The 15,482-nt window shown below is 36.8% G+C and overlaps 1 protein-coding gene across 8 annotated transcripts in view; it reads left to right on the top strand.

The window, feature by feature from the left end:
* Positions 1-15,482, top strand: part of pcdh7b (protocadherin 7b) — a 470,178-nt gene that overhangs the window by 34,008 nt on the left and 420,688 nt on the right. The window contains exon 2 of one of the 8 annotated variants that reach the window (XM_028801996.2): positions 10,587-11,031. The exons of the other annotated variants lie outside the window; for them this stretch is intronic. Coding sequence (XP_028657829.1) covers positions 10,587-10,652 — 66 coding nt within the window. The 3' untranslated portion in view covers positions 10,653-11,031. Of the gene's footprint in view, positions 1-10,586; positions 11,032-15,482 lie in introns of those variants that run through there. 8 annotated transcript variants of the gene reach the window in all.

Below are 15,482 nucleotides of genomic sequence, written 5' to 3'. Positions count from 1 at the left end.
ATTATGTATAATCATTACTGTAGCAATTTTTTTTTCTGAATGTCAGTTTTCCATTTTTCAGATAAAGCAAGCCAATCATGCCACCCGCATTAGGTGGAAGAGAAGAATTAAACCTACATAGAACACACACACACACGCACACACACACACACACACTCTTTCATGCATTAACTCATTTTTAAATATCCTAACCTACAAGTCTTTGGGATGTAGATGGAAACTGGCTTGAACAGACAAAGCCCAAATAAAAAACAGGGAGAATGTGAAAACTCCATAGACAGCTGGAAAGTGAACTGAAGTCAGTGGAGCAGTGAGGCTGCAGTACCAACTATTGCACCATGTTGCTGCCCTATTTCTGACAGTTAATTGATTTTTATATTAGTGCCCTTGACACTTTGGTCTCCACTCCATTTCTGTGATATTTGCAGTGTGCAGGCATGACAAATAAAGATTCAACCTGCAATACTTTTATCTTGTCAGTTCTTGGTTGACAGTTTCCTGTTATGTTTTTTTGAGTACTAACTGTGCTCCACTGATAATGGGAATCCTCAAAAACATGTTCCACTCAAAAAAATTAATTCTGCTCAGTGCATGTCATAATAGTATAAATAAAACATAACATTTTATTATCATGGGCAACCTGAATATCCCAGCAGCATTAGGCACAAGGCAGGAACCAACCATGGATGGTGTGCAGTGCCCACATCATGTAAATCACAAATTAAGGTGGTTAGTTCTTATGCTTAGGTTCTGACTCCTACCCAGACAATGTCTGTGTGCAGTTTTCACATTCAATCTTTGTTTTCTTTAGACATTTATAGTTACCTTCCATATTCAAAGTGAAACACAGTGTTTGTTATTCTAATTTAGCCTTGTGTGTGTGATTATTGTCAATCTTCTGACTGTGCCCTGTGATAGCCTGGTTCAGGACTGGCTCCTTCTTTGTGTACACTGCTCAGTACATGAGCTCTGGGGACTCTATAATTGGGTAAGTGAGTTAAGATAAGGACTTAATGAAAAATTATATAGTGACTGGCTGAACAAGAAATTTTGAGCTCTTTGTAGACAACCTAATGAAAAAGGGTTTTCATTAATGGATCGATGTTATGACCTTGAAACCCACAAAAACCCATCTTCACCGAAAAGTTAATTTAATCACAAAATAATCATAAAAAATTGAGATGATGATTTTTATTTAAATCTTAAGAAGGGGGATGGCGCAGTGGTAGTGCTGCTGCTTTGCAGTAAGGAGACTGTGGAAGATTGTGGGTTCGCTTCCCGGTTCCTCCCTGTGTGGATAGCGCTTTGAGTATTGAGCGCCATATAAATATAATGAATTATTATTATTATTATTACCACAGATAATAGGATGTCCGAGAGCAAGTCATTGGCACTGTAGTCTGTGTCCTGCCTTTATGCTTTGCTTTTTTATCTTGATCTTATTTATGTTTTGCCTGCAAATGTATATGCAGAAGAATAATGATCAGCTCTACATCTATTGTCAATGTAAATGATATGAAAAATTAAAAACTATAAAATTATCGCTTATCATTGAAAAAAAATACAACCTCACCTCATCAATCCCCCCGCTCCCCCATCCACCTCCTTAGTTGCTGTATATTGCCTTGGATTTATGTAAGTCTAATCATTTTCCTCTGATTATGATTCCTGATAGGAGCTGAAAGCTTAGGAATAAAAAACTATTTTATATATATATATATATATATATATATATATATATAATATACACATACATACATACATGGGTGGGCAACAGTAGCAAATAATAATATAAGAATAAACTCTGTGTTTACTACTTTTGCCCACCCCAGTATATGCAAGCACTATATATTAAAATCTCTAGACAGTGTTTAGTGTTCTTTATTTTATTGCTGAATAAACAGCTAATTTGTTTCAATGATCAGCATCTACCTATAGCCAAGAGCTCCACTGGAAATGCAGCATATTCTTTTAAACATGTTGGGTTCTTCTTCTGATCGCTGATATTTTGCTGAATTTTCTGTCTGTCTTTTTATGAAGTATGTCATTTTTCATTCATTTGCATTTTGGTCTCGCAGGGCTAGTCTTTCAAAAAGTCCCAGAAATGCTTCTATTAGTTGGATGTGGGGTATTGATAGTCCTTCAAGTACATACTTGTACTAGAGACAGAACAGATACAAAATGCTGTATGTTTCAATCTGTAATGCACTCTATAAATTGTACGTTTACAAATAATAACTGATCAAACTATAAATCTGCAACACTTTTATAGACAAAAAGTAAAAAATAAATAATTTCTCAGTGGAAAACGGTGCAAAAAGCACATATAAAGCAGTTAATCTCTACCATCTTCTTTTGAACAGTAAATGATGAGGTATATTTGCTTTATTCACACTGTAGGACCTTAATATTTATTCAAAGAATATTACCTATTTTGTTCTTCAGGATATTACCATTATAGTGGATGTGGTTCAGTCAATTGACTGATATTCCTCTTGCCTTGATCCTGTGTATCCTTAGCAAAGTGATGTTGACCTTTCATAAATAAATAAATACAGAATTATTCATACAATGGTATCTCTTATGTAAAATAGAATGCTGAATCTTTCTGCATGATAAGTTCTTCCATTTTTTCTGCATGTGCTTCTTTCTTTCTTTTTTTTTTAAGACCTGTGACGGCATTTTGAATTCTGGATGACATGTAGCTCTTGATTGATTCCACTGATGCCCTTACTGTTTGACATGCATGTGTTTGCTCACACTGTTGTTCTTTACTGCCTTCCTCTTTGTTCAGTGCTTATCATTCTATACTGGCACAAGGGTAACATAAACTAATCTGTGGTTCTGTTTGAATTTCTGGTATATATTTCAAAAATACAATGTAACATAAATGCAGAACATTGTCAGGTACTGCGGGCTGCTTAGTGTGTTAGTGTAGGTGTGACTGTGTTGTTCTCTGCCATGTATGTAATTTCTCTGAGTTTACCAAATGTTTATCTGTGACTCAAATAGACTGCATTAAACTCACTGGATTACAGAGTAAGTATACAGGATGTAAAGAAATGCTCACAGGCAAAAATATATGCCAGAGTTTTTAACTTTTTATTATTTTAATCAGCCCTTCAGGCTTTTTCAATATTCACCAGATAAGAATAGCTTTGCTGTACTGTAGAATAAACCACAAAGTATGATTTGCTTTTTTGCTATTAGCCTTTACAATGGTTCATTAGAATATGTCCTTAAATGAGATTAGCTGTGTATGAAGCAGGCTTAAGCACATTGAGAAGTCATCGATCACGCGGCAGGGAAGATGGCTGTCATACTCCAATCACAAGTGCAGCATGAGCTGCGGCAGCAAAAGCAGCACTCCAGCCCTTCTTCATCATATGTGGAAAATTCAGTGGTGTGATGTAGGTGAAAAGATTTCATGGAGGAGTATATATATATATATATATATATATATATATATATATATATATATATATATATATATATATATATATATATATATGCACATGCACACACAAGCATTGAAGTCATGGAAACGAAAAGATGGGGTATTAATGAATTTCACTTGTGAAACTATTAGTGTCTGAAAATAAATCTTGTCAAATTTGAAGCCCTCCACAGCTTTGAGAAATGAAGGTCTTGGCTACAAGAATTTTACCAGATAAATGGCTTGCTATTACAAAAGAACACAGAAAAGGTGAGCAGTGAAGAGCAGGGGCACCTTTACAGGCAGGCTAATTATAAGCTGAGGGGGTTGGGAGATGGCGTCCTTGCCGTATTCTTATATGCGTGGCTCTGTTTTACTGGACCAAGATTATTTCCCATTGTTCCGTTTCTCGTTTCAACAGTCTGTCAGTGGGAGGTTATTTATTGCTTACTTGTGACTATGGGGAAGCATTTAATATTTATTCTGATGCATTCACATATTGAGTATTCAAGGAGCAGAGGCTTGTTGCGAACCGTGAAATAGAACTGAATTTTGGACTGGCAATTTAGCAATGAGCTATTGAAAGATCATATTATTCTCGTTGCTGTTTTTGTATCCAATGTTGAGTTATTATTAAAAAAGAGGTTAATTAATGTAAAACAAACTCTGTTAAGGCACTTGGGTAAAATATCTGTCATTGTGACTAGCAATAATGTGAAGTGAAAGTGGTAAACATTTTTCACATGATGATTCCCCATTCTTTTTTTCACTTTGTGGGTTAACTTAAAGGAACATTTGCAAACAAAGCAAAAACTGATATTAATAGAAAACTTTTTTTTTAATTAAAAAGTATGCCTAGTATTTTTAATGAATGATAATCACAGGCGAGCTAAGCACATAATTAACATACCCTCAATCAATGCAAGTCCTAATGCGGGAATTTAATACAAACGAAGATAAGGTTTACAAAAGACTCAAGATACTTAAAAAATAATAATTAATTAGTAGGGCTGCATTTTACACTGTGGAGCTTTAACCCAGACTTTGCAATCTATCTTTAATTCAATCAGAATAATTATTTTGAAATGGGAGTTTTATATGAGGAATAAAAGGAAATGTATACCCTGCTTTTTTTTTTTAATGTGAATAAGAGCATTCTCAATATGACAGGGCAGTCACTTTGAATTTTTTTAGCAGCATGAATAAATAAAAGAAGCCAAAGCTGCTGGGCATGGCAGAGTGATAAGCTGGGCTTGTTTAATCAACCCTAGACTATTTTAGAAAAGTGATTATGGAGTAGAGGCTCAGACACTGTAGCAGATATTTCCTATATGTATATTTTTGAAGTATTTTTTTTATACACCCAACACAGAAACCACATGCGTTTATTGGTGGCTGAATCATAGCATGCTTGACTATAGATGTGTCAGTGCACGTGTTGTGGAATGAAGCTTTCTTTTTCATTCTGCTTGTGGTTTGCTTATTTAGAGAAGCAGGAGTTTAAGGCAGTTGGCCTAATGACTTACTGATCAACTGATACAGCCCAGAGTTGTTTCAGTTTGGAGGGGTAGCCTTTGGTGGAGGCGGCAATTACTCTTTCACAATGTAAGTAGTGGTCCTTCTTTTCAAGACAAGAATTTGTTTCTTTGTTATGGGTGATAGCACCCCCTCATTATCACTGGGAGGGGATCACATTTTGAAGTGTTTTGCTTTGGGACAAACTCTGCATTACATTTAGCTGGGGGAGGGCCTTGTTTACACTTAAGAAGTTAGGTGTGTCTCTTGTCATTGCCTCTTTGAAGTTACAGTTAAGAAAGTGCCACCAAAAATCTGAGTAAAATACATAGAAACCAGCCAAGCATTGTGGTCTGTCATTAGTGGTCATAATTTCAATTTCGCTAATAAAAATTTGATCAAAAGCAAGAGTAGCTAAGGAGAAAGCTTCACTTCACAGGTGGCGCATTGGTAGTGCTGCTGCTTTGCAGTAAGGAGATTGTGGGTTTGCTTCCTGGGTCCTCCCTGTGTGGAGAGCGCTTTGAGTAGTGAGAAAAGCGCTATATAAATGTAAAGAATTACTATTACTGTAAGTGATGGTACTTCTCAACATTTTGCCATTAATCCTGTTTATACACTTGTTTTGTATTCTTTGGTAGAAAACAGTCAACTTGAATCAACAGTTGCTTGAAATCACAAGGTTCCAGGTTTAAACCAAAGGCCCCTTAAAAGTCAAATGTGTTCCTGTTTGTCTAATGTTAAATCATATATCTGCAGGAGCTGTGCTAGGTGTTTTTTGACAAATGTTACACTCCGTAAAAGAAAAGTCGAATGACTGGGTTGGTATATTTTTTATCCACATTTGTCCTTTAGAGAGTTTATATTATAGTTAAATCTTAAGGGTTTGTCCTATTGCATCATGATGCCAACACATTTGCTAGGAACTCAGTTCTGCCAGCAGTATCAGCAGGTGTGATTTAACAACTTTCTTCTTACATACTTTAAAGAAATTGACTTGAAAATCTCACTGATTAGCCAGTAGTTGTTCTAGATTATGCGCACTTACTAACGCAGGGACTCTTTACTGGAATGGAGGATGGCCAGATGGCATCGTACATCTGAATTAAAATTTATAGCATAGTTGAAGTGTGATTATGTTTTCAGTGAACAGTGCAGCGTAGTTCTGATTGTATGTTGTAACAAATTCAGTGGTAAGAATCAGGGCAAATCACTGTCCAGCAAGGAGAATACACTTATTGGAGAATATATTTCTGAAGCATTATAAAATTGGGAGTGCATGCTTGTTCACATCACTATAGCTTGATGACAGCTCTTTCATCGAGCTGCAAAGTGAGACCAGCTCAGACTCTGATTAAGTGGCATATTTGAAAATGCTTCCTGGAGTGAATTGTCACACATTTCTGGAGATATCTGACCACACTCCTGTGGCTTATGATGTGTAACACCCTGCACTAATACATAAAAATATTTGCATAACAGCTAATGTACTCCATTGGACAGAACTAATGGATAAAATTTACAAATATCTGACAGTGATTTCTGAAATGTTTGAAATGTCAAGTGGTCGGGGTCAACCACACGATAAGGAGTGACTATCACTTTATTAATTTATTAATCTCACGTCTCATCAGGGAGGGAGAGATGTGTGGATGTTACAAACCAAAGTAAGATGAGAACATATTTTCCTCTAAGCAAGAAATTATATGAAACACAGAGATAAATTTGGTGACGTTTTGTATAAATAGGACACCAGTTCCACAAACTGGTAGGGACATATTCAAAGGTGCAAAGGAACTCCTCTCGTAAGGAGGTGACAGATTATGTGATTATGTCATGTACTGATGCCTGTGAGCCATAGACTTTGAAAAGAAGTCTTCAATTTGGGATTCCTTTTGAGATTGCAACCCCAAGAGACTCTTACAGTTGTGGCCACAGTTGTTTGTGTTTTTTGTTTCCAGCCAACAGCAGTTGGTCTCCACAACAGATGGCACATCCTGGACATTTATCAATAATCTTTTTGCTTTATTGGAATCAGGCTTTCCATAAATGCCAGAGAAACATTTATGTGGGTTTGGATAGCTTTAGATCCTTCTGCTCTGGAGCATTCTTTGAGTTTAACACATGTTCCTTTTTTAATAGCATGTTCAATGAGCCTCTTTTTGTAACCCATCATGTACTTTTGACACACAGTATGTGGCAGTTGATTTTCTATAAAAAATACATTTTATTAATAGTGTGATTTAGTAGTTGTACTAGAACTGTACTGAAGATTGAATGTTCACTCTCTACCTGTTCTTCGCTACCTAATCCAGAACAAGTTATTTAATCCGCTTGTGCTTCGATTGTCAAAATATATACAGCACCTCAGTAGAAAAATTACTCTAAAGTACCAGTAAACTGCTTTGGAATAGTGTTCACCCTGAGAGGTGCGTTATAAAATTCAGACTAATTGAAATGCAGCCATATATTTTGTCACGTAACACTAAAGCAAGTCGTACAATGCATATTCCCTCGTTAATTTAATTTATTGAATGTGAATGTGAAAGTTAATGATGGCCCACAGCATTTTCAGTCCCCCTTCCTCTCTCACCCAAGTGGGATTATTTGGGCTGTTATTCCAGCTGTTCAGCATCTTCCATTACCTATGCCAGTTTTACAAAGCCCAATTAAATCTCTTTTCAGTTAAAGTGTCCTCCGGAAAGCACATGGGGATTCCATATTTCTGAGCATTGAACCAAACTGAATCAAGTTAAATAAGTTATACCTTGTCTGTTTTGGAATTTTTTTTTTAATAAAGGCTATTGTCCGAATACCATTCTCATTTACGCTGATTTAGTTAATACATTTGATAAAATGTTATTTTTGTAATCCCAAGCGTATGCCCACATTATTTGTTAGGAAGGTCATTGGCTAAAATATTGGAATTTTAATTAAATAGTTTTCCTATTAGAGATAAAATGAACATGAATGGTTTTACATTTTCAAAAAAAAAGAAAGGTTCTACCACATTTTTCAGACTTTTTGCGTTTTATCCAAGGCATGAAAATACAACATTTTCCTTTATATATTAATTTTTTTTTAACTCATTTCATCTACTAAAACGTCACAGGATCCAGCCGCAATGAGGTCCAGACAATATTCAAAGTTAGGTGAGTCATCCAGGCCTTCCTCAGGGTAAATTTACATACAAAAAAACAAATTCCAAGTCAACTAAACTAAACTGACATTGTGGTACAGTGTTCAACTCTGCTGTTGCCTCACAGCTCCAACAACTTGAGTTTGAAATCCAGGTCCTGGAAATTTCTTTGGGAAGTTTTACACATTTTGAACTTGTCTGCATATTTTTTCTATGGGTATTTTTGCATGCCTCTCACACTCTGAATATTGGTATGTTAAGTAATTTGCAACTCTAAACTGAGTGTGCACTACTATGAATGGAATGTTTTGCATATTACACTAAAACTAATAGCTCTAAAATGGCCCTTTACTGGGTTTTGTTCTTCCTCATACAACATCTACTTGACAAAGAACCGTTTAATTCTGAGAAGGGTTCTTTGCCTATGAAATTGGTTCTTTGAGCTTTGAAAGGTTCCTAACATGTCCACAAAACAGAAATCTTTAACTTGTATCTTTATTGTACAGTTGGCTACCTAGGAGGTTACTAACATATCAAGAAAACCTGAACTTATCCTGTGTTACTGCATACAGCAAGGGGTCTTTTAATATCATGGACTCAAAAGATTTTTCAAAAATGTGTTGCCTATTCATGGAATCTGCTGTGGATCTGAATTAAAGGTTCTTTCTGGAACCTTAATATGGATGTTTCTTTTGGAAGCCAAAAGTGTTTCCCCTATGGCATTGCTCTGATAAACCACGTTGGCATCTTTATTTTTTAGAGTAAATGTCTAATTTTACTGGAAATGGCACTCTCTTTGTGTGTTCTTGAACTGGATAGGTAAGGTAGAAAAGGGATAAATAGTTGTAAATGTCTACAAGGATATTTTGAAAACCTCAGTAAACAGCGGAAACTCAATTCATGAGTTGTCAAATGAATGGATAGATGTAAATGTCATTCGAATGTTTCTAGAACCCTCAGTGTGCAGTGAAAATTTAAATTATGAGTTAACAAATTGATGGATAGTTTGAAACATTTTTAGAATGTTAATAAAAACTACAGTACCCAGAGAAAACTCAATACACCTCTAGTTGGACATACAACCTCCCCACAGATAATACAAGGTATGGAATTCAAACCTGGATTTGGTAGTGGTAACTAGTTCACCATTATTATTTTGGTCTACATACAGTATACACCTTGAAAAAATTAAATGAAAACACTAACTTAATTAACTCAAATATGATTATTAAAGGAATATTTGCAAAAAAAAACCAAAAAACTAATATATATATTACTTACCTCCTGTAGTTTTTTGTGGTGATGGATGAGAAAAAAAATTGAATCCCGTATTTTAGTGGTGGATGGAGATAAAAAAGTTTCTGATACAAAATTAGTCAATGGTGACCACACTTTGATGTAAGTGAGCATTTGAATTGAAGAACCTCCTCCCATCCTTTCATTAAGCACAAGTCCAGCTCAGTAACAGCTTGTTCATTGTCTAATGTTGCATTGTCTAAGTGTCCAGAACAGGGAGAAGATCAATTCACCTGTGCAGTTTCACAATTCACCACTAAAAAATCCCAATGCACTCCAGCTTTGAATATGAATATAAATATAATGAAAGGGAGGCAAGTCTACATTTCATATACTCATTCATATCTGAGCTTGTTCCGCTTTAGGTCATAGGAGCATTATTAAGAATACATGTGTTTGAGACACTGTGAGCATATGACTAGATGACTTCATGTGTGGATTATGTGACATGAGTAACGTATATATTTTTTTTGGACATTTTCGTAACATTTGCTGATGTCTAACGTTGTTCACCACTGACTTATATTATATCAGAAGCTTTTCTGTCCCCGTTCTGCCTGAAAACATGAGATAAAAAATTTTCTCGGCTGACTACAAATTACATGTGGTAAGTAACATAAAATAAATGTAATTTTTGGCTGAAGTATTCCTTTAACATAAGTATTTATAGAAATATCTCATTTTAATCTAATATGAAATGAAATAAAGTAAAACCAACTATCAAAATGATGCATTTGTTTAGATGAAATCTTACTCACTTGAGCAGCAGTGTACAGTGACTATTTTTTGGTTTTGGAGAATGTTTAATAATAGACCAATTCATTTCAACTACCATTTTTGTAGAGCTACACTATATGGCTATCTGCAGATGAGTAAAAAGGCCTCTGGTTTAAAATGGAGATTTGCCAGTGTGCAAACATCTCAATGGGACCCAACATCCCTTTACCACCAATGACCAAATACTCCATAACAAAAGAAAAGTTAGCTACACAAAAATACTCCATCTAGCTGATCTTTATAGCCTATTTTTTAGGAGTTATCAAGAAGAACTTAGGGGTTTAAAAATAAAAATAGTATATCAATATTTGACATGCTCGTCACAGATCCTATGCTGACATTGGTTTGTTTTTCCTGATTGAGATATAAAACATTCCTTGCTGAGACACTGGGTTCATCGTTAATGACACAATTTATTTTTCCCAGGCATGTTCCTCCATCCATTGGCCTGAGAAGAAGACCACAGCGCAGGATGGTACCTTTGACCATTAGTAAAACCGGACATGAGCAAAACCTGAGAGCAAAGTTAGTGTGGTGGAACTTTATGTATGATCTTTTTCATAAAGATTGTCCCTGACATGGGAGTTTTTGAGGATGGATGAAAGCTACAAGCCATGACTTCTTCTACTCATACCTATAATATGCACATGACATTTGATTCCAGTTTGTTATTTTTGGAAAAAACATCTAGTGACAAATAAAAAGTTGTCTGCCTTGATTCAGCATGTTATTGTCACTTTTATCTAGTTTTCTGAAAAGCAGGTTTACACTGTTTTCCCATAAAATCTCTGTTTTGCTTCATATTCATTGTTTACTCCAAATTAATAAAGTTTTGTAGACATTTAATCCCAATGAGCATAACTTTTTATTCTCACACTGCCTATGTTAAAGATATGACATTACCTATGGTGCACTTACTCTTTTTTCCAAATTGAACAGTAAAGTAATGTGTGCCATGGTCAGGTCTGCTGCCCCTCAGATCCATTGTCCTAGGAATCCAGCATCTAATCTCTGCCTGTGTGGAACTTACATATTCTCGGAGTACATGTATATGGGTGGGTTTTTACTCAGATACTAAAGTTTTCCTTCTACATTCCAGTGACATTTAGGTTAGGTTAGTATACTGTATTAACTGGAGCCAGTTCGGTGTGTGTATTTCCATAGACAGCCATCTCATTCAGTGTTAGTTCCTGACATGCCCCCAAAGATGTACCCACAACCCTTTTTAATGTTACTATGGCTATTTGCTTTAATGTTTTATATTGGCAGGCTATTTGCAGAACAGTTTGATGTGCTGTTTTCCGTGACTGATGACAGTGGATGGCAGGCAACTTTGACCTTTATGTCACCAGTTTAATTCTAGCTGCGGGCAACAGTAATTGCAATCGTTTCCCTCTGATGACACATTTTAGAGTGTTGAGAATGGGCCTTGGTAGACTTTACAAAGGCACCTTCATAAACATTGCAGATGTAATGTCTGAATGTTATCATTGTTATCATTCTAGAAGAGTATGCCAACAAGCTTTGTATTTTAAGAATCCTACTATTAACTGAAGCTCAACACATAGCATCTTAAACCAAAATATAGTGATAGCTCTTGTACTGGTCTGGTTTGTCCATAGTACTGCAAATAACAGAAACACAGCAGGCTACCTGGAAAATGAAACATGAGAACACTGTGATCTTTGGTCATGAGTCACTATTAAAATGATGCAGCTGCTTCAGTAACCTAACTATTAAGTGTGCTTCATATTTTGTGTTTGTCTGAAACGCACAATGAAGTTGATGGCTCATGTCTAATTGTTAAACGTCTGTATCAGTCACAAGAATTATACATGTCTATTTATATACTGCTTAAAAAAATTAAAGGAACACTTTTTAATCGGAGTATAGCATCAAGTCAATGAAACTGGTCAGTTAAGTAGCAGAGGGGGTTGTTAATCAGCTTCAGTTGCTTTGGTGTTAATGAAATTAACAACAGATGCACTAGAGGGGTAACAATGAGACGACCCCCAAACCAGGAATGGTTCCTCATTTTTCCTGACTGTTTTTTCACTAGTTTTGCATTTGGCTATGGTCAGTGTCACTACTGGTAGCGTGTGGCGATACCAGGGCCCTGCACAGTGTGCACAGTTAGTCCAACTTCTCCAGGATGGCACATCAATATGTGCCCCATTGCCAGAAGGTTTGCTGTGTCTCCCAGCACAGTCTCAAGGGCATGAAGGAGATTCCAGGAAACAGGCAGTTACTCTAGGAGAGCTCTAGGAGAGCCCCTCGTAGAAGGTCCTTAACACATCACCAGGACTGACTGGTATCTGGTCCTTTGGGCAAGGAGGAACAGGATGAGCACTGGTGTCAATGTCTCTGACCAAACAATCAGAAACAAACTTCATGAGGGTGGCCTGAGGGCCCGATATCCTCTAGTGGGCCCTGTGCTCACTGCCTGGCACCGTGGAGCTCGATTGGCATTTGCCATAAAATACCAGAATTGGCAGGCCCACCCCTGGTACCCTGTGCTTTTCACAGGTGAGAGCAGGTACACCCTGAACACATGTGGCAGGCGTGAAAGGGTCTGGAGAAGCCATGGAGAACGTTATGCTGCCTGTAACATCGTTCAGCATGAACGGTTTGGTGGTGGGTTAGTGATGGTCCGAGGAGGGACACACGGACCTCTACAGGCTAGACAATGGCATCTTGACTGCCATTACGTATCAGGATGAAATCCATCGACCCACTGTCAGACCCTATACTGGTGCAGTGGGTCCTGGGTTCCTACTGGTGCACGACAATGCCTGGCCTCATGTGGCGAGAGTATGCTGGCAGTTCCTGGACGATAACGCAATTGATACCATTGACTGGCCCCACGCTCGCCTGACCTAAATCCAATAGAACACCTTTGGGACATTATGTTTCGGTCCATCTGATGCCGCCAGGTTGCACCTCAGACAGTCCAGGAGCTCAGTGATGCCCTGGTCAAGATCTGGGAAGAGACCCCCCCAGGACACCATCTCATTGTCTCATTAGGAGCATGCCCTGACAATGTCAGGCATGTATACAAGCACGTGGGGGCCATACAAACTGCTGAGTACAATTTTGAGTTGCTTCAATGAAATTTCGGCAAAATGGACTAACCTGCTGCATCATTTTTTCACTTTGATTTTAAGAGTGTCTTTCAATTCAGCCCTCTGTAGGTTGATAATTTTCATTTCCATCAAACGATGTGGCATCATTTTGTTCGTAACACATTACCCAGTCAATATCAGTATAGATATCCAGCATGATTTTTTTTCCCATTGAGATCTGATGCATTTTCAAAGTGTTCCTTTAATATTTTTGAGCAGTTTATTTATTCTGTCTGCTTTTCCTTTACAAGGTTATGGGAATCCAGAGTTTACCTAGGAGAACACAAAAACACTTGACACATCTACACTCACCCATACTCAAGCTTGATTAGAGCCTCAAGCTATATTTACCACAGTGTTTTTGGGATATGATAAAAAAATAATATGAAGAAGATTGAATGAGAAACATTTAGAGCTAGCTATGACTGAGCTTTGAGATGGTAGCACTAACCATTTTACCATGCTGTTGAAGTTTAAACAGTTAACCAATATTGCCTAGGTGAGAAAGTAGAAAGGTAAAGGTAATTATAAATGATCAAACTTTATTACTTTTAACTTTGTTGCATTAAGTACATAACTAGTTTGAGTAAATGAAAGCATCTTCATATACAAAAGTCTCATTTATTGTTCTGTTTTAGTGCAAAGAAACGTAATAAATAACTCTGACGAAAGTATAGCTCCACCGGGCTTGGTAAGGGGCTTTGGCATAAATAATGACGGAACTACTTAATTAAAGAACTAATTTAATTGCAGTGGGTGGACATTCAACCCAGATTTCTTAGTTAAAGCAATCTAACCATAATGCTTTCTGTTGATAAATCATAGAGGATAGTGTAGCACAATTTACATCAAAAAACCTGACTTGTAGTGAGAAGTACCTGTGTACCAGATTTCAGCTTTGTGGGTTGAAAGTAAAGACATTCTTGAGAATGCTGCTTTATAGGCTATTAAGGGTACAACTGCAAGCTGTCTTGACAATAAGTGTTACTAGAAGTTTCTCAGACTGTGCTATCTGGTTATTGTATGTTTAAAGAATATAGTGCCTTCTCCCTTTAACTGTTTCTATATAGGTAAAAGTAATCCTGTTTAAAATGAGCTATTGTGTTGGCCTTGTGTTCCTCACACACTACCTTCTCCCACTGTGAGAATGGGGGTTTAAAGTCAGTTAAAAATAATGATAATCCACCTTAGTAAAAGGATAAGTCTGCGTGTCCACCTGGTTGCTATGTCTCTATCATTCCAAAAGATGGTGCATCACAAACATTAACACTGTTTTTACAAATCTCATATGCAATGGCATATAACAGAGACATAGGCATTGCATGGTGCAGTGCAAACGTTAACGCTGAGGTCTAGATAAAACTTTATTTGTTCCTGGGGGAAATTTGGCAATGCTGAGAACTTACCTTTCTTTCTACCTTAGACGGGTAGCACAGCTAGTAATACAAATATCCACAATTCTGAAACTGACTTTATTCAAATCTGGATCTCAGTAAGCTGGGGAAACCACCCTCTAGAGAGTGTCCGTCACATAAACACACACACATAACTATGCTGTCATACATATTGTCCAATTTAAACTACTAAATAACCAACTAAATCTTTACCAAACAACTAAAGCAAGACGTCTTTGGGGAAATTTGGTGAGGAAAACTCAAATAGCTTGTGGATAGCCTAGACTTTACATAGTTGGTGAGCTGGTATGGGATTTGAACACAACATATTGCATCTGTGAAACATCAGTGTTATACACTGTGCTACCATGCTGCTAGAAATAATAATAGTAATTTTAATTCTTAACTTAATGTCAAAGCACCCAAAGGCAAGTTAAAATTAAATTAAACAAATTATTTACATATAACATAATATTCTAAAGCTCAGGCCACACACCAAACTCTAGCCAATTTGGAATCAACTGGCTTTGGAAATGTGTAAGAAAAACTCACACAGACACAGGGAAAACATGAAGATCCCACACAGATAACAACCGATCATGAATTAGAGCCCAGGGCACTAGATTTGTGAGGCAGCAGCACTAACCACTGTAAAAAAAAAAAAAAAAAAGACTTGCTTAAACAGAAAGTTAAAATAAGTTGCTTGCATACTGAAAATTATTTTTCAGTGAGCCCTCTTCACATTATTTACATGGTCCAAGCCATATCAGAATTCTGGATTGTGTTTGCCTGACATGACAAGTGCA

The sequence above is a fragment of the Erpetoichthys calabaricus genome, chromosome 5 (assembly GCF_900747795.2).
Source record: "Erpetoichthys calabaricus chromosome 5, fErpCal1.3, whole genome shotgun sequence".
In the NCBI taxonomy this organism is placed as follows: domain Eukaryota; kingdom Metazoa; phylum Chordata; class Cladistia; order Polypteriformes; family Polypteridae; genus Erpetoichthys; species Erpetoichthys calabaricus.
Note: the sequence above shows the minus strand (reverse complement) of the source record. Positions and strands in the feature narration are given on the sequence as shown.